Source organism: Apiospora kogelbergensis, assembly GCF_038363985.1.
Source record: "Apiospora kogelbergensis strain CBS 113332 chromosome Unknown utg000008l_segment0_segment0, whole genome shotgun sequence".
NCBI classification, from domain to species: Eukaryota; Fungi; Ascomycota; class Sordariomycetes; order Amphisphaeriales; family Apiosporaceae; genus Apiospora; species Apiospora kogelbergensis.
Window position 1 is genome coordinate 2,772,683 of NW_027117425.1, and position 17,608 is coordinate 2,790,290.

The window sequence follows — 17,608 nt, forward strand, 5'->3', positions numbered from 1 at the left end:
CACAACTACCCAAATGGACAACGGGGATTCGTTGATCTCCTTGATATTCATGCCAAATATGCCGGTCACAAGGGATAACGGTATGAAGATCGAAGCCAGCTGGGTAAGCTTTTGCCCAGAGCGGGCTTGCTGAATGCTGGTCTCGGAATCCAACACGCTGATGGAGCTCATCAGGAGCTGGAAGGTGTCCATCAAGAACCTGCCCGCTGCTTCCGACTCGTCCAGGATCTCATCGAAGGTAGAATCAGGAAACCAAAAGGGGGGGTTTGGTGTCTACCAGCTCGGCTCGAACAAATTCGGGGATATACCGCTTGGCGTTGGCGACTTGGGTTTGGAGCTGTGCTAGCAGTTCGCGGATGTCGTGAAGCTGGTCGTTTATTTTGATGTTGGGGCGTCGAATGTCGGCGAAGGCTATGTGCTTCAGCTTTCGGTCCACTGCCCGCAGATTGGTTTGCCACGTTGAGGCCGCTAGGAGATACATGATCGTCTCGGCGGAGACGTCCAGACCCATTAAGACGGAGAAATGCCAAGCGTGGGAAAAGAACTCCTTCATCGTTTCGAGTAGAGAGTACTGGTCATGATAGAACAGAGGCGGTAAAATCAAACCTCCACGGCTCATCGAAATTGGGAGATGCAAAGTTGGCATCGCTGAAGGCCTGTCTTCCTTTAGGTAAGTGTTGGTCGGAGCGTCCACCAAGAACAAGTCTGTCGTTGATATTTAGCAGTAGTTCAATGTTTACTTATCCAAAGAAGGATGTCCTTACATAGGTCCATTCTCAGCCGGCAATATGATATGCGCGTGGCAGATTCCCACCCAAACGGCGTGTGTTTCTCCACGCGACGATGGAAGACATTCGTTCCAGGCCTAGATTGTGGAATCGATTTCATCTGGTCTGGCTGTCCCAGCTGAAACACCGCATCGATGTGATAGGAGATATGAGAATAAAAGTCGGCTGAATGACCGCGCCGGGTATTATGACGTAGTTCAGTAGGCCGTTTGATACTCGGCCCGCCGTTGCCAAAGACTGCCTTCCATGGTGACGGGCCTCGTAGACCTGACAAGTATGTGCAGAAGAACAAGACATCGATATTGAATGTGCAACCCAGGGTAGCAATCCAATCCAAGCTGATATCCTCGATCAGAATAACACCGTCGCTGGCTGTGGACGCTAGGCCCAAGACATCCTCATCTGTCAGCTGCAGTGAGATCTGCTGGTTCCTGTCGCAAAGCCATGCTCTACTTGCACTTGGTGGGTGCCGGATGACACTCTCAGCCGGGTTCGTTCCGGTTTCGGCTGCGCATGCCCAAAAGTCTCTCAAGTATTGCTCGCGTGATGGACTCATGGGAACTGTGAAGATTTAAGTAGGTATTAGTATGTAAAGGTTTGTGGTATGTGAGATCGGAACCGGGCTCTCTTTTAATGCAGCTTTCGGGGGCTGTGCAACGGGATTGCCCTAGCGTTCTATTGGATGCGCTGCCTTTTCCGTAAGCGCTAAGGCACTGTATGGGCAGGCTAAATCGCTAGACCTATCAACCTATGTACGATCAATTCATAGAGAAAGCTGCCTTCAATGTACCGAGTCGTCATCTATCCTCGACTTTGATACAAACGCTCTTCCTTGCTCATCCATGCCATGGAGATTGTTCAAGTAGCCTTTAAATTGCAACGCCATGCCGCAAATCTGTTGAAAGTGCTTTTGGTCCAGCTGAGCTGTCTCGTGTTCTCCCTTGTTCTCCTTCATGGAGAATTGGTAGTCGGCAAGGGCGACAGCCGTTTGGAAAGCTAACCAAAATGAAGTGAAAGTCAGCTGGAGGTGCATTCCATTCCTGGAGCTCGTCTTACCATTTCGGATTTCCCTCCCATTCCATTTCACATTGGTGATCTGCGGGTCGTTGAGCACGTAGTTCCTCGCGCGGCTGGCGATGGAGATGTCGCCTCTTTCATCCTCCAGCTTTTCGAAGAACTGCGTCCAGATCTTATGTCGTTCGCGGTCTCCGAGAGGCTCGTAGTGGATAATGAGGTGAATCCGCGACATGAAGGCGTCGTCGAACTGGCCCACCCGATTCGTGGTAAGGAACAGGATGCCTCTGTAATACTCCATACAGCGAAGAAAGACTGAGGTTTTCAATGGGGTGAGACGGGGTTAATATGGAGGAAAACCAGGTATGCGCCACTTACCCGACACAATCCCATTGCGTTTGAGATCTGAGACGGATCTCCTCTCGAGGTAGATATCGGCTTCATCGATCAGCATCACCGCACCCCACTTCTCCGCAAGGTTGAACCAGTAGGAAAGTCTTTGCTCGACCTTCTCTTCGGACGTCCCAATATCGCCCACGTTTAGTGACAAAAGAGGCCTGCCTGTAAATTCGGCAATGCATTCTGGTGTCAATGAATATTAGTCAGGGCATGAATCGGAAAGTCTGGGCAACGTGTGTTACTTGCCTGCCGTACTATACAAATCTGTCAGTTTCAATGACCAAGCAAGCTCAAGGGGGCAGGGATTGATGACGAGGTTGTTACTTACAAGGATTTCCCGACCCCTGGTCCACCATGAAGCAAGAATATCTGGCCGTCTCCTTTGCTCTCGATGAAGTCGGCCCCCATTGCTTGCGACGGACACTGCCATCTTTCGAACTTGCCGTATTGTACTGTTCCACCAAAGCCTGGATCATTATCTTCCTGTCTTCGGGCATGACGAGTGACCTGATGGCCCCGGGCTGTATTCGTGCAGGCGAGCAAAACTTGACATGAAGGACCTCTAGTTCAGATATTATCAGCCAGAGACACAAAGGTATAAAAGTTCAAATGCACCTACCCCATTTCCTGGACTTGAAGACGAATCCGAACAGTCGGTGTGAGCAGAGCAAGTAGCGATGGTCTTTACCATAAGGGCCTTCAGGCATTTCCAGGCTCCTGGTGGTTTTCGGATCAATGAGATCGTAAGCGGCCCATTGGAATCCGGGTGGAGGATGTACCCGCTTGCCACGGCAGTCATCGCACGAGCAGACAGAGAGGCCTTCGCCCAGATCATCGATATCGCCTACGGTTGGTATGTCTTGGGCGGAATACTCGATCGCTGCAGGGCGTGGAGGCATTCCAGGCCCAGGCCAAGCAGGTGGTTCTCCGGGGAAGCGATGTGCTCTGTATCCAGGGGGCATAGGTGGAACCCTCGGGCGCGGCGGCGGTGCAGATGGTTTCGCAGATTCTTCTTCGATATATGCTGTATTGTCAATAAATACACGGCCGTCGAACTACGTTTGTCAGCCGCTTTCAGGTGCTTGCAAAGAAGGTGGGTACACCAAGGCGCTGGCGATGCTGTAGAACACTGACCTGGCGACTCAGAGGGCCTATGAGCTCTCCATTGTAGTGTGCTTGGGCACCGAGGAGATAGTCGAACCATCTCCTGCCCAACTCTTCGAGCTCTCTCTTGGTTTCTCCGCCATCCGCGTTGTCGCGATATTCGACGGGGAACAGCCTGAGTGATGTGACGAGTCTTTCTCCCTCGAAAGCAGGTATGCTGACAGTCTCCTCGGATCGTCCCACATGTCGCCCGTCAAAGTCCAAGTACCAAAGTGTGATCTCGTATGGGCTGATCCATTTGGCTTCAGGTCGGAGGATCCGCTCATCGACGTTGACGTGAGAGATAACCTTGGCGCTTAGCCTACCGTCACGCGACAGGTAAACAGTGCTCCCAGGTCGGAAAAGGTACCACAGCATGCGAAAGGTGCAGAGCCCTTTTGCGTTGCGTGCAATTTCCTCCTCGACGGGCGAGTGGTACTTCGGCTGTTTCACAAATTCGAGTAAGGATTCAAGCTGGCGGTGCACCATGTTCTTCTCTCTTTTCTGGGCCTTGCCTTCTTGGAGTGCGGTCGAGTCTTCCGCCTTCGCTAGGAACGTCTCTAATTGAGAATAGTGATGTGTGATCAGAGCAAATGGCTCTGCAAGACGGACAGTGTTGCCATTTAGGTTGACACCTGGGTAGTATGTAACGACCGACTTCATCATCCTGACCAGGTCTCTTGAATGAACAGTAATGGTTGTCTGGCGAACTTCAATATCGATGGTTGCATTGTCCAAGATATCGGTCGCCGATCGTGTTTGATTCCGATATGAATTCGGGGGGTTTCCACGAGTTCCAAGAACAGACGTCTCCAATACTGTCACGACCTCAAACGCCAGATTGTTGTGCACAACGTTCTTCCTGGCCTCCTGGAGGTCAAATGTCGCCGGCCATGGAGTCCGTTGGATACAATCATCATGGGTATCGCGCATGTCGACTGTATTCACAACAAGCTTTATGTCAGGCTCGTCGTCACTCTCTTCGGAGCTAGAAACGGTTCCTGACACAGAACTCGAATCTCTCCTACTCTTGGAAGTGAGGCTCTGATGACACAGGGGGCAGGTAAAGATCCGGTAGTCCATCAATATCCCATGCGATCTCATGCTTACTGGACAGAATAGAGGTGCGGTGTATATGAACTTTGCTCTTGGGTCGACATCACTGTTCCATGGACCGTGAGCTTCAGCTTCCTCGTGATCAGCCTTCGCGTCATCTTCGGACATAGCTTCATCCCCCTTCGTAGTAGCCGATCCTCCGACGTGGACAGAGTCCGAGCCTGACGCATCTTCCGGCGCCGGCTTCTCTGTCGATGTAGAGTCATTGCCGGCCGTATCAGTCGCAGGCATGATATCAGTTGATGAGATACCTCTTGCGTGCAGTAAACGTCAAATTGAAAAGCAGACTGTGCAATGAAGTATGGTATTGCCTTTTCTTTGGGCATCAGAGACAAAAGGGTGAGGGGTCAGCAACATAGCGAGATACAAAGCCTTTTCCAACGACTGCCGGCTGCCTTGGCGCTTCAGGCATCTATGCATCAAAGCTGCTCTGTTATGGAAGCTAGTCAGCATCCAAGATAACAGTGTTGGCTTCTGATTCGTTGAAGATGTCTTCCTAACTAACGCTGAGAATTCATGGCTGCAAGGATCGGAGACAGGAAAGAGGGGTATTTACGAGACGAGAGTCTGCTCACGTCAGAAACCACGGCCTGTGGACAATGTGGTGCATACAGATCCATTGAAGTCGGTTTAGGCTAACTGCGTCCATTTGTTTAGCCCAACAGGTACGATCTATGATGACTGAATATGCGTCTGAACCGAGAGTCACGTCGGTAGTCCGGACATTCAGTCTTGGACTTGACGGTAGTGATGAAGCCTTGCCGGTCGATCAGGCTCTCAATCACATGGCGCTTGAGGCTATTGAGAAAGAGACGAGGAAACATTCAGAGGCACGCGACTTCGAACAATGGCTGAGATTCAAGTATCCATCTAGGTATCATTCTCACTACTTTACTCGACTACATGATCCATATCACTAACTCGCCTGAAGAGAAAGCGACAAGCGCACTTTAGAAGAAGAGTGCTCAAAGGTCGCCCAACTCTGGGCCGATTTTGGACATCGCTTTCCTGGCACCTCAAGAGGTCATGCTCTCCCTTCCATTGAGGCCTTGTTTGAGGCTGTGGACGTCGCTGCGTCGGACTTCGCTCAAAAGAGGCTCGGGGCCCGCGGCAAATTCGTGGAAGGATTTCAAACCTTTGTTGGGACACTGAACGACCATTCATACTTATTTTCCATCATCCCCGATAATGACAAGTATTTGAGCCTTGTGACTGGTGTGCTCACCTCCATCGCCAGGGTATATCCCCCCTTTACACCTTGGACCCAAATGGAATATGGTGGATATTGATAAGTCGTCGAGTAGGTCTCTGTCAACCGCAAAACCATCGCTGAGGCTTTCGCTTCGGAGCTCGTAGAGATCAAGGAAGAGCTCATCGACGTCCCCAAGATATGCGACGTCGGGAACCGTGCCGAGATGATGCCTCGCGTGATCAAGCTATACATCCGGATCTTCGAGTTCTTATACGAGGCAATGTGCTGGTACCAATCCAAGAGCAAGCGGTTCAAAGCGTACCTCAATGAGAACTACCATGCCCGGCATTTCCAGCCGCTGACCGCCAATATCCGCAAAGCCATTTCGAGCATACGCCATGCCGCGGAACTAGTTACGCAGCAGAAGCTGGGATACCTTGTTGAGAGGATTGACCGCAACCAGGATCTTCGCATTGTGGCAGATGATGTTCGACATGAGACCACGGCTGCTATTGAGGCGAAGAGTCAGCTACTCCTGGAAGGATTCAGGAGAATTGGCAAAGATTCGACCGGAACACTGTGCGCAGTTGGACAGCAGTTCTTCCACGGTGGGTGTCAACATGACCAAGCTCCCAAACGCGATGTGATCTGCTAAGTCCATATAGATCAAGAGGAAAATTCACACACTGAAGCGATGCTGGCGGAGTTGGATGAAGACCAACTAGGAAAGGATCAGGTCCCTCAAGGTTGATTCTCCTAATCAAAAAGCCCGCACCAAAAGGCTGACCCAAGCAATAGATGATGAGGCATTTGCCAGTACCTCGTATTGGGTCTCACGTACCGATCTACGTCGACAGGCCGACCTTGTACTTACTAAGTTCACCGATGACGGAAGAGATGAACTCAAGAACATCCTAAGAGGTACTACTTCGCCTATGATCCCAGAAGAGGTTTCGACACGCATTCAGTCATGGATCCAGAACAGAACGTCACAACTTCTATGGGTGGAAGGCCCCGTGGCTATGGACTCCGGCTCGAGCTTGTCGCTCACGGCTCTCAGAATCTACGAAGTCACTATGAAAGCCGAAATACCGTGTGTGGCATTTTTCTGCAAGCGTAGGTACCGCTTCATGTCGCCAGAGTCCACAACCTCTGTCATGGATCAACTCATCAACCTCTTGCCTGCGACCTTCGAGTCAGAAACCAGGCTTACGCTGGAGAAAATCGAATCAAATCCTACGGGTGCCATCAGCGGAGCATCAGTGGCACTGGACATGATCGAGCAGCTACTTTCATACGCCCCACCGACGGTGACACTCGTCATAGAAGGGCTGGAGATGGTTAACGAAATGACAGAACTGTCACATCTGGTTAGACTGATCGAGTTGATAAGGACTGCGGGCGGCGATGAAAAGGTTTTTAAGGTACTTCTGACGACCAATGGAAACTCCAGGGCTCTAGGGAGAGCCATGCACTGGAGGGAGCGGGTTGATGGATCACGGTTTGCTCAGGGAGACCAGGGCGGCTGCTGAGGGGAGCTACAAATTTGAGTGAGATCAGATGATAGTGGATCACAAAAAGTACTGAGTGGCATAGTGGTATAACTTATTGGAGAGCAACCAATCATGTATCTTTTAGGAATTATCATCCTCAGTGACACGTGGTAAACCATCCAACATCCGCTCAAAACTTTCGTCATGGATACTAGACACCCATAGATACCCTCTCAGGCGAGATTTCAGATCCGCGTAGCTGCCATCAATGACATTGCCCGTATCTTTTGTGGCAAGCTGAGTAAACATGGCTCGGAATTGGGAGCTGGTCCCGCACTCTGTTCCCTCCATTACAACAGCCGCCAGGAAGAGAGCCCATAGACAGAAGTCTTTGGGGATCGACCGAAGATATTCCGAAAAAGCCCCGGATTCCAAGGTGAAAGGAGGGCTGGGCTCCGATCCATGCTGCAATATGTCGCTGTAGGCACGGCTAAATACGAGCCCGATCTGTCGCCCCAGGGTATACGACGGCGTTGGCTCGTGCAAGATGGTGAGGGAGTACAGGATCAGACTGATGCGGCAAAAGTTGTTGATGCGGCCGCCTCGTGATTCCCGGTCGCAATGCTTGAGGACTTCGTCGGAAACCAGGGCGTATTGTACCTCCGTTAGCGCGTCTCGCATGTACATGGCCTGTACCGGTGTTGGCTTCGTGGCTGTTTCGGATGCAGCGCAATTACCATTCGGAGTGATAACAGCTCCCATATCACGGCCCGGGTTTATGCTACCACGGGCCGGCCAAAACGCCACGGATGATTCCAGCTCCCGCACGCAGTTCTGCAGGAGCGGGCAAATATCCATCACCTGGAAAAGGGCCTTGAAGCCTTTACTGCGGAGCGGCGCAGTGGGCAGGACACCGAACGAGATGGCGGAGGGCCCTTTGAACCACGATCTTTGGCCGGTGTCGAGACAACCGAATAGATCAGCGCTTCAAGGTTGGGGGAACCTGATTAGCAAGGTACAACATGAGGGCAGCTCACTGGGGGACTGGTACTTACCGGTATATCTTGTGGAGAACAGTAGGCTCAGGATCAAGTAGCTGCCTTCCTCCACGATGTTCTATCAAGCCTTTGAGACCCTGCATGTGGATTTCCCAGTTCCGGTGGTTTCCAGCCCCTTTCTAACGGTATGTAAGCCAGGCAAATGCGACAAATGACAAGAACATGAGTGCTAAAGGGGGCGAACCTCGAGCATGGCAATACCAGCAATCACAGCGAGAGTGTTGCTGGAAAACGTAGCCGCCGGGATTTCCAGACGCCTCTTGACAATCGAGATTGCGTCCTGTACGTGTCGCAGCCCCCCGACTTTGGAAAGCGATGGCATGATAGCCGTAGGCATAGGCAACGGAGCAGCCGACAAAAGTATGGATCAGCGCGGAATCTTCGAATGCCCTGGGGAGCCAGAACTCGGAAACGGGGTTGCTTCCGGCAAGGTCCTCCAGAGTATAGAAGTTCTTCCAGACCGTTTCCACGTCTGTTGCGCGAATGCAAATCGGTCAGTGGGGAGCTGGATTCGATAGGGGCGGGGGAGAGATTGTTCACAGAGTCTCAGAAGATCCAGCATGTACGGTTCCAGGCTGATGGGGGCCTGACCGAAGGGGTCCACGCCTTGAATCTGGTGCAGATTGAGCCGCGCGACTAGCCCCGGGACATCTGGCTTGGGGTTCTCTGTCGTTTGGCGCTCTAATTGGCCTGACACAATCGACACACGATTACGACCCTTTTTCTTGGCCACCATTTGGCTTGCGTTCTTGCGGGCCACAGCCGACTTCTGCCCGGGCGTCAGGTGCACGAATCGGTAGTCACCGGTTTTCTCCTTGGGGGCCTTCCGGGTTGCTCCTACTGCATATTGTCAACGCTGTGCACGGCATGGATGTTCCTAAAATTGCCTGATCGGAGGACTCTGAGGAAAAGGGAAAGCTGACCGCCTTTGGGACGTCCTCGGCTCCATGGCCCAGGAACTTTGACAGGTCCGTTCGAGTAGTGAAATAGCGTGGTGGCCCCGGAGCCGCATGTTAAATCCGGAGCTGTCCCCACACCAAGTGAGAAGACCGCCTCGACTGGACCGGGTGGAACGGCCTGCATTGCGGCAAGGTGATGTTGTTTCTAATCTTGGGTGACAATGCAAGAAAGGTCTTGTCCCCAAACGGGAGGTGAAGTCGAATTAATTCGGCCATTTCAGATCTAGCGCATCTTACATGGCTGATTAATCGGCCATATGATCGGAGTCTCGCCTAGCTCCGGCGGCGACGACGGCGGGCGGGGACTACTAAGCCGTAAGGGGACTTCAGAAATTCGACCAAAATAGGAAAGGTGCGATGTTAGCCAAGGAACAGGATGGCGAGACGAACGACGTATTTCAAATCAAACCATGGAATAGAGAGATGACAATGGGGTGGACTTGCATTCCAATGCTATTCTGCAAGAAGCAATGCTGAAAATCGGCCATTATTGGTAAGACTGGCCTGGCCACCAACGGCGATCGAGAACTTGGCGCCGCCAGCGTCCCTTATTTATATTTGGGCTTCCCTCGAGTATGGAATCAACCATCTACATCTTCTTCTTCATCCAAGCACATCCATAGAGCCTCTTCCAACGTTTCTTTCTATATCACCTCCCCTTTTCAACTCGACAACATACATCCACCAACATGAGCCCCTATACCGCCGACACCACCGCCGACGAGGTGGCGGCCGACTGCCAAGCCCAGATCGCCGGCAAGACGGTCCTCGTGACGGGCGCCACGCCGGGCGGCCTGGGCGCCGCCTTCGCCCTGGCCATCGCGAAGCAGCGGCCCGCTTGCATCGTGCTGGCGACGCGCAGTCGCGCCACGGCGGACGAGACGGCGGCGCAGATCCACGCCGCCGCGCCCGACGTGCGGGTCCGGTGCGTCGAGCTGGACCTGGGCTCGCAGTTGCAGGTCCGCGCGGCGGCGGCTGAGGTCAACGCCTTCGACGAGACCGTCGACGTGCTCGTCAACAACGCGGGCGTCATGGCCTGCCCGTACGCCCAGACCGTCGACGGCATCGAGCGCCAGTTCGGCACCAACTTCGTCGGCCACTTCTTGTTCACCAACCTGCTCCTGCCCAAGATGCTCGCCCGAGGCGTCCCGGTCCGCGTGGTCAACGTGAGCAGCGACGGCCATCGCTTCTCGCACGTTCGGTTTGAGGATCTGGGTTTCGAGGTACGTCACAAACCATCGCAGTACCCGAGTGTGCACATTGCCAACAGTAGCTAACGTTCTTCTTCAAGGATGGCAAAGTATATGACCGCTGGACCGCCTACGCGCAATCCAAGACTGCCAACATGCTCTTCTCCCTCTCGTTGGCTGAGAAGTTGGGCAATAAAAACTTGGTCTCTGTCAGTCTGCACCCGGGAGTCATCTGGACCAACCTGGGAAGGGACGTGAAGAACGAAGAGTTTAGTCAAATTAGTAAGCCAAGACACTCCATACTGGCCAACGACTGATCCCCTTGAGGATCAGGACTATTGAAACGATGGCTTTTGTCTGACTAATCCGTTCTGCCGAATATAGGTGAACTCGATCGAATCCAGGGTCACAGGTCCATCCTGGCAAAAGGTTTCAAGACCAAGACGTTGGAGAGCGGCGTGGCGACCCACGTCGTTGCGGCCTTTCACCCAAGCCTGGATGCGCCAGGTAAGTCTTTACTGAACTCAAAGCTCCCCATCACAAGCCTCTCGGGACCTGCTGACGATTGAACACACGCAGAATTGAACGGATCTTATCTGCAGGACTGCAATCCGGTGAAGCGTGAAGAGATGCTACCGTGGGGGCGGGACCCCATCGACGCTGAGAGGCTCTGGAAGGTTGGTGAACAGCTAGTTTCACAGTCTTTCGCCTACTAAACTCCGCAAAAGAGATGGGCGTCAGTTTGGGGCTGATTGTTGATTTGGCGATATCAGGGGTCATTCATAAAGATACTTCGAGTTAAAAGACTGTATTCGTAATTGCGTCTTTTGAATTGAGATAGTGTGATGTTCAGTTGATTACGTGCCTGACTAGCACATCGCTTGTGACCTCACCGAACTCACCGAACCATCGACAGGGGAAGTGCGGGGTCGGCTTGCCAAGCTGTGCCTGACTCCTCAAGAAACATGATTGATTCGCCTCATCGAGCGGTTTGTCGTGCCTGGCCCTAGTCGATTCATTCATCGCATGACGTGATATCTTAAGCCCAGTAATGCCTTTCCACAACTACTGTGCCGTTCAACTGATTAGGATCGTTGCGTCTAAGCTGCAAGAGGAAACAGAAAAGATCGAATTGGAGTTGCCAGGCTTGATTAGGCAGGTGCATGGAGATTGGGGATTGAACTAAAATAGGCCTCAGGCCCACAGACAAACATTCTCCCCGCCAGCCAGCAGTTCTGCTGGGACGACGGTCAGTTCAAGCTTTGCTTGGCTGTCAAATGAAGCTTTCTTCCAGGGGAATCAACATCCAGCGAGGGCTTGTAATTCTAGGCTCCATCAAGTGGAAACCAGCAGGCTTCAATCATGGCAGGTGGCGTGTGGTTGAAGGAAGGAACGTCCGCTTCTGGCAGGTCAAGAAGTAAGAAGCGGCACAGTTGGTGTCCCGCTGCAATCGCAATCGCGAGTCCCAACCACCCGTCAACCCATCGATGCCTGTCACGTCACCATTGCGCAACTCCTGTCAAGCTGAGTCCGGCCAGTCGGTTCAAGTATGTGATGCATTCTGTCGGTGGTGCAGGCTGCCAGCCGACGCTGCCAAGGCAAACTGAATCAACCATGCAGCATGGGTTCCGGCACTACGGCTCCATGTGGATGCTACGTTGACCTCGCCAGCCCGCATGCGCTTCCCACCCTTTCTGGTCCAGATCATCCCGAGGTCCCCGCCGCGATCGTCCTTATCAGTGGCGATCTTGTCTTACCTGCATACTTCCTCTGCTGTCTGCCTTTTCCTCTTCCAAGTCGTGGGCGCCAGGAACTTTCATCTTCACACCGCAACCTTCGCAAGTAAGGTCGACTGGGAGGGAACCAATCTTGTGTTTCTGGACTTGGATTACTCGCAACATGAAGTGGTGCACTTCGATCTCGGCGCTGCTGTCGGCCGCAAGCTTCACTGAGGCACGACGCAGCTTGCAACATGTGGGGAGGAAATCGCCTGTCCTGCCCCGGAACTCCGGGCTCTTCACAGATCACCAGCATCTGTTCCCCAGGCAAAACTCCAAACCCAAGTTCGCCAACACCAACACCTCTTGTGAGTTAGCCGTCTCGCTAGCGCAGAGCCACATTCTAACCCAGCCCGTTCTAGCATACGCTGTCAATGGTACCGGCATTCCCGACGTCGACTTCGACATCGGCGAGTCCTACTCGGGCTTGCTGTCAATCACTAAAGACCTAAATGCGGCCGAGAAGCTGTTCTTCTGGTTCTTCCCGTCCACCAACAAGGCGGCCGAGAAGGAGATTGTCATCTGGCTCAACGGCGGTGTAAGTGAAGCCTCCAGGAACAGCGAAATGGAATGGCCCCGCCGCTAACCAAACCACCTAGCCTGGCTGCTCCTCGCTCGAAGGTCTTATCCAAGAGAACGGCCCCTTCATCTGGCAATATGGCACCTACAAGCCCGTGCCCAACCCGTGGAGCTGGCACCACCTCACCAACATCATCTACATTGAGCAGCCCGTGGGCACCGGCTTCGCGTCGGGCAACGCCACCATCACCGACGAGGAGGAGCTCGCGGCGCAGTTCCTGGGCTTCTGGAAGAACTTCGTGGACCTGTTCGCCCTGCAGGGCTACAAGGTCTACATCACGGGCGAGTCCTACGCCGGCATGTACTGCCCGTACATCGCCTCGGCTATGCTGGACGCCAAGGACGAGACGTACTACAACGTGTCGGGCATGCTCATCTACGACCCCTCGATCGGCGACGACCTCGTCCAGACGAGCGCCGTCGTTGTGCCCTTTGCCGACTACTTTACGAACCTGATGCCGTTCAACAACTCCTTCTCGGCCTCCATCCACGAGCAGCACCAGTCGTGCGGTTTCGCCGACTACAACGCCAAGTACCTCCAATACCCGCCGCCGGGACCGCAACCCCCAACAGCTTCACCAAGGAGTGCAACGACCTGTTCAACGTCGTCTTCGCCGCGACCTTCTCCGTCAACCCCTGCTTCGACATTTACCAGGTCGCCACCACCTGCCCCCTGCTGTACGACGTCCTCGGCTTCCCGGGCTCCATCGAGTACTCGCCCGTGGGCACACAGCCCTACTTCAACCGCACCGACGTGAAAAAGGCCATCCACGCGCCCGAGGAGGTGACGTGGACCTCGTGTGCGTCCAAGCCCGTCTTCGCGGGGGCCGAGAACCAAGACCAGTCGGAGCCCAGCGCGTTCCGCAAGGTGCCGCAGGTCATCGAGGCGACGCAGAACGTCATCATCGGCCACGGGGTGCTGGACATGGTGCTGATCGCCAACGGTACGCTGCTCACGATCCAGAACATGACGTGGGGCGGGAAGCTCGGGTTCCAGACGGCGCCGCGGGACCCCTTCTACGTACCCTACCACGCTCTGTCGTCGGAGGACGCCATCGAGGCGCAGGGCGTGGACCCGACACGCCTCGCCACCCTGGCTGGGGCGGGGGTGCTGGGCACGACGCACACGGAGCGTGGACTGACGTACGTCACGGTCGACCTGTCCGGGCACATGGTGCCGCAGTACGCGCCCAGCGCCGCGTTCCGCCACCTCGAGGTCCTGCTGGGGCGCGTCGCCAACCTCAGCTCCGTCCAGGCCTTCACCACGGAGCCCGACTACCCGCAGGTCGACCCCGCGGCGCTCGGCAACGGCACGGGGCCCTCGGTCGTAGACATGAGCGTGGCGCAGAAGGATATGGGCCCTAAGAGCAGCGCGGCGGATGGGGAGGCTGCCTTGTCTATGAGTGGGTGGGTCGTGGCTGCTTTGGTCGCTGGGCTTATGTTCCAGCTATAGAACTGGAAAAGGGGCCAGACCCGAATTGGGGTCGCTCTATTAGTAATAGTAATTAATGATGCAATTAATCACGATACCGAGTAGGTTTTCTACTTTAACAGGTGTACGCAATGTTGATATGAGAAGATGTCGATAGTTCTTTCGGTGTAGGACTGGTTTATGACCCACGGAAAGATCTCGGTTGAGCTTCTTATGATAGAGTTCCGACTAGGCATGTCTATGGTAGCCACGTTCATATATATGGTACAATTCCTTCGCGAGTGAAAACTTCTGGTTGGTGTCGCTCGGCTATTCAACCCCCAATTGCGATCATTTCTTCTTCTTGCCATTCCCGTTCCCGCTGCCCAGCCCCTTGGCCTCGGCCGCCGCCTTGGCCTCCTCCTCGGCGATGAGGAGCTGGATGTCGCGCCCCACGAGCCAGCCGCGGGCCGACTCCATGAGGCGGCCGAGCGACTCGCCGCCCAGCAGCACGTCGGGCAGGTTGTGGACGTCGACGCCGGCGCGGTGGTCGGTGCAGCGGTCCTGCTGGTAGTTGTAGGTGCGGATCTTGTCGCCGCGCGTGATCTGGCTGCTGGCCAGCACCGAGTTGCGCAGCGAGCGCGCCACCTGCTCCTGCGCCTCGCGCCGCTGCGCCGCCACCCGCGACCGCAGCAGCCGCCAGGCGTCCTCCCGGTTGCGGTGCTGCGACCGCGAGTCCTGCATCGACACCGTGGTGCCCGTCGGGATGTGCGTCAGCCGGATCGCCGACTCCGTCTTGTTGACGTGCTGGCCGCCCGCGCCGCCCGCGCGCATCTTCTCCGTCTTGACCTCCTTGGGGTCGATGTAGAAGTCCGACTCCGGGTTCTCGAAGTCGGCCTCGGGGCCCGGCGACGACCCGCCGCCGCCGCCCGCCTCGGGCGCCGCGGGGAACGACGGCAGCACCCACACGGCCACGGCGCTCGTGTGCGTGCGCCCCTGCTTCTCCGTCGCCGGCACGCGCTGCACGCGGTGCATGCCGGCCTCGGCGCGGAAGAGGTCGTAGGCGCCGTCGTCGAGCACCTCGAGCACGGCCTCGGCGAGGGGCAGCTCGTTGACGGCGCCGCCGCCGGCCGTCTCGGCGCCGTCGGCGACGTCGTACTTGACCGTGTTGCAGCGCAGGCCGACGCGCGCGCAGTAGGCGCGGTACATCTTGTAGACGGCATCGGCGAAGTAGCGGCCCTCCATGCCGCCGGGGCCGGGGCGGATCTCGACCAGGCACGGCATGTGGGCGTAGGGGTCGCGCGGCGTCAGCGAGGCCGACAGCGCCGTCGCCAGCGAGGCGAGCTGGGCGTGCGTGCTGGCCAGCTCGTCGTGGGCCAGCTGCCGCAGCTCCGCGTCGCTCGAGCGCGACAGCTGGTCGAGCTCGGCGAGGGAGGAGCGCGCGGCGTCGTAGGACCGCAGGGCCGTCGCCACCCGCGACAGCTCGCCGAGGCGCTTGGCGGCCTTGCCGTCGAAGGTCTGCTCGAGGGTCGTGGCCAGGGTGGCGTGTTCGGCGGCGAGGTTGCGGGCGCGCTGGAGCAGGGCGGGGGGCAGGGTCGTGCCTGCTGCGTCTGTTGGCGGGATCGGGATCAGGTCAGTCGGGATGGCGAGTGGGAGGTCGTGGGGGCAAGCGATGAAAGCGTACCTGTGCTAGCATAGCGAAGGAATTGGCGCCGTAGAGGCTGGGCCAGGGCTGTTGCGCAGCGCCGGCATACCCATGGTGCTGGGAACATGGTCCGATCCTCCACTGTTGACTGCAAGGGAGTTGCAAAAGAAAGAGAGACAGACAGGATCACGATGTCGACATGGCCAATTGACGTTGAAGGCTGTCCAGGTAAATTTTTGATGGGTTCGGGCCAAGGCGGTTTATTCAGCCCACGCAATTGGAGCTTCCCTCATCTGCGGGGCTAAAATCTGGGCGGCGTCCACTAGAAATTGGCCGTCCTTCCCACCTGGGGTAGCTGCGATTGACTGACCGATTATTGAATATTCTGGAATGGCAGCGTCGCTCAACTCAAATTCTCTCCGCGACGAATGTCTTATTCAACAAAGACGTGTTGCGAAACACACACACACACAAGAATCTCTGGCATCGCATCTCGCACGGCCATCGAACCTGTCGAAGCTACATGTAAGTGAAAGCAGCACGACCGGTGTTTGCTAGGACATACAGATTCATTCGACTACTTAACTGAGAGCAAGTCTTCTTCAATAGTAGCTTTTTTCATACTTGATATACATCAGCTCAAATTACCACTTACCAGCTACCACCAATATGCCAAGAACAAGACCCTCCAGAGGCGGCAGTGATGCAGATGACGAGGATTACCAATACTCCACTGATTCTACAGCTACCGGCGATTCGTTTACGTCTACTTACTACTCGGACAGCACTGCCTCGGTCGACACTTCATTCTGCAACGGCGTACCACCACGTCGTATCCCCCCGTCCCTATCCCAGCAATATGGCATCCAACAGCACCAACAGTAGCAGCATCAGCAGCACACCAGGCTATCAGCCCAGCAACGCAGAGTTGACACCATCATCAGGCCGCCCATCTTTCGGCAGCGATACTGTCCGAACCAACGCCCTCGACCACAGGCTGTCTGGCTTTGTAAGTGACGGCGCGCAATGCCGCTCATCATCAGCCTCTGCCGCGACCGTCACAAACCAACCAGCGGCAGACCCCACGAATACGACTTCGGAACCCCCAATCACGGTTCATAATCATAATAACGTTAATGTGAGCGTAAATAATCCTAGTACAGGAGGAGAAGGTGTTCCTCTTGCGGCGGCCAGGGAGGAGAATGGGCGGCTTAGAAGCGAGCTCGACCATGAACGTCAGGGCCGAACTCAAGACAGGATCACGGGCAGTGCTATCCTTGCTTTTTTCCTGTCTTTCTTCTTTCTTGCCGCCAACCGTAGATCCGTGACGCATGTGTGTGTGACGCGGATAGAGGAGGATGAAGATGAAGATGAAGATGAATAGACGATAGATACTGCTTCTCTTAATCTACATATAACTTTTTACGATGATTGCAATACCAGGCCCAGGCGTTGGTCAGAGGAAGTAAAGAGCTTTACCACACAGTCCTGTAGGCAAAACTCATACGTACCTAAGATTGGCACGATCTCTTTGTATGAGGCCAGATGGTGGTGTTAGTTTGGGGATAGCGGAATCAATGATAAATTTCCGAGTCTTCAAACCCGAGAATTCTTCGGGATTGTCAGACACTAAGCAGCTTCGAGTACGATAAATGATTTGCACATACTACCTTAATGGTCGTGGAAACTGTGGTATTTCTTGCTCGATACTGCGGCTCGCTAAGCCAACTATGCTTATTGATCTAATAATGTCTTTGTTGGCAAAGAGCCGTGCGATACACCCCTTGGACATCACCTTATGGGCCCCCAAAGAAATAATTTATGGACATCGAGTACCTTCTCG

The 17,608-nt window shown here is 54.8% G+C and overlaps 7 protein-coding genes across 7 annotated transcripts; 4 read left to right on the forward strand and 3 right to left on the reverse strand.

Annotated features, from left to right (window-relative positions):
- Positions 1-244: 244 nt before the first annotated feature.
- PG998_012840 (uncharacterized protein) lies at positions 245-4,691 on the reverse strand (the record flags this gene model as incomplete). Its single annotated transcript, XM_066879656.1, has 9 exons — positions 245-705; positions 765-1,349; positions 1,408-1,501; positions 1,579-2,117; positions 2,181-2,363; positions 2,530-2,763; positions 2,821-3,256; positions 3,336-4,388; positions 4,455-4,691. The coding sequence occupies 9 exons, from the start codon at positions 4,689-4,691 to the stop codon at positions 245-247; spliced, it is 3,822 nt and encodes a 1,273-aa protein (XP_066726040.1).
- A 1,184-nt stretch (positions 4,692-5,875) lies between these two features.
- Positions 5,876-7,184, forward strand: PG998_012841 (uncharacterized protein; the record flags this gene model as incomplete). Its single annotated transcript, XM_066879657.1, has 2 exons — positions 5,876-6,260; positions 6,451-7,184. 2 exons carry the CDS (start codon positions 5,876-5,878, stop codon positions 7,182-7,184), a joined length of 1,119 nt encoding a protein of 372 aa, XP_066726041.1.
- Positions 7,185-7,286: 102 nt separating this feature from the next.
- Positions 7,287-8,286, reverse strand: PG998_012842 (uncharacterized protein; the record flags this gene model as incomplete). Its single annotated transcript, XM_066879658.1, has 2 exons — positions 7,287-8,130; positions 8,201-8,286. The coding sequence occupies 2 exons, from the start codon at positions 8,284-8,286 to the stop codon at positions 7,287-7,289; spliced, it is 930 nt and encodes a 309-aa protein (XP_066726042.1).
- A 1,565-nt stretch (positions 8,287-9,851) lies between these two features.
- Positions 9,852-11,068, forward strand: PG998_012843 (NAD(P)-binding protein; the record flags this gene model as incomplete). The annotated part of the gene is made up of 4 exons (XM_066879659.1): positions 9,852-10,385; positions 10,436-10,634; positions 10,737-10,859; positions 10,932-11,068. 4 exons carry the CDS (start codon positions 9,852-9,854, stop codon positions 11,066-11,068), a joined length of 993 nt encoding a protein of 330 aa, XP_066726043.1.
- A 1,183-nt stretch (positions 11,069-12,251) lies between these two features.
- PG998_012844 (serine carboxypeptidase) lies at positions 12,252-14,162 on the forward strand (the record flags this gene model as incomplete). Its single annotated transcript, XM_066879660.1, has 3 exons — positions 12,252-12,668; positions 12,730-13,241; positions 13,283-14,162. The coding sequence occupies 3 exons, from the start codon at positions 12,252-12,254 to the stop codon at positions 14,160-14,162; spliced, it is 1,809 nt and encodes a 602-aa protein (XP_066726044.1).
- Positions 14,163-14,471: 309 nt separating this feature from the next.
- Positions 14,472-15,892, reverse strand: PG998_012845 (uncharacterized protein; the record flags this gene model as incomplete). The annotated part of the gene is made up of 2 exons (XM_066879661.1): positions 14,472-15,730; positions 15,805-15,892. The coding sequence occupies 2 exons, from the start codon at positions 15,890-15,892 to the stop codon at positions 14,472-14,474; spliced, it is 1,347 nt and encodes a 448-aa protein (XP_066726045.1).
- Positions 15,893-16,624: 732 nt separating this feature from the next.
- Positions 16,625-17,149, forward strand: PG998_012846 (uncharacterized protein; the record flags this gene model as incomplete). The annotated part of the gene is made up of 1 exon (XM_066879662.1): positions 16,625-17,149. One exon carries the CDS (start codon positions 16,625-16,627, stop codon positions 17,147-17,149), a length of 525 nt encoding a protein of 174 aa, XP_066726046.1.
- Positions 17,150-17,608: the final 459 nt, after the last annotated feature.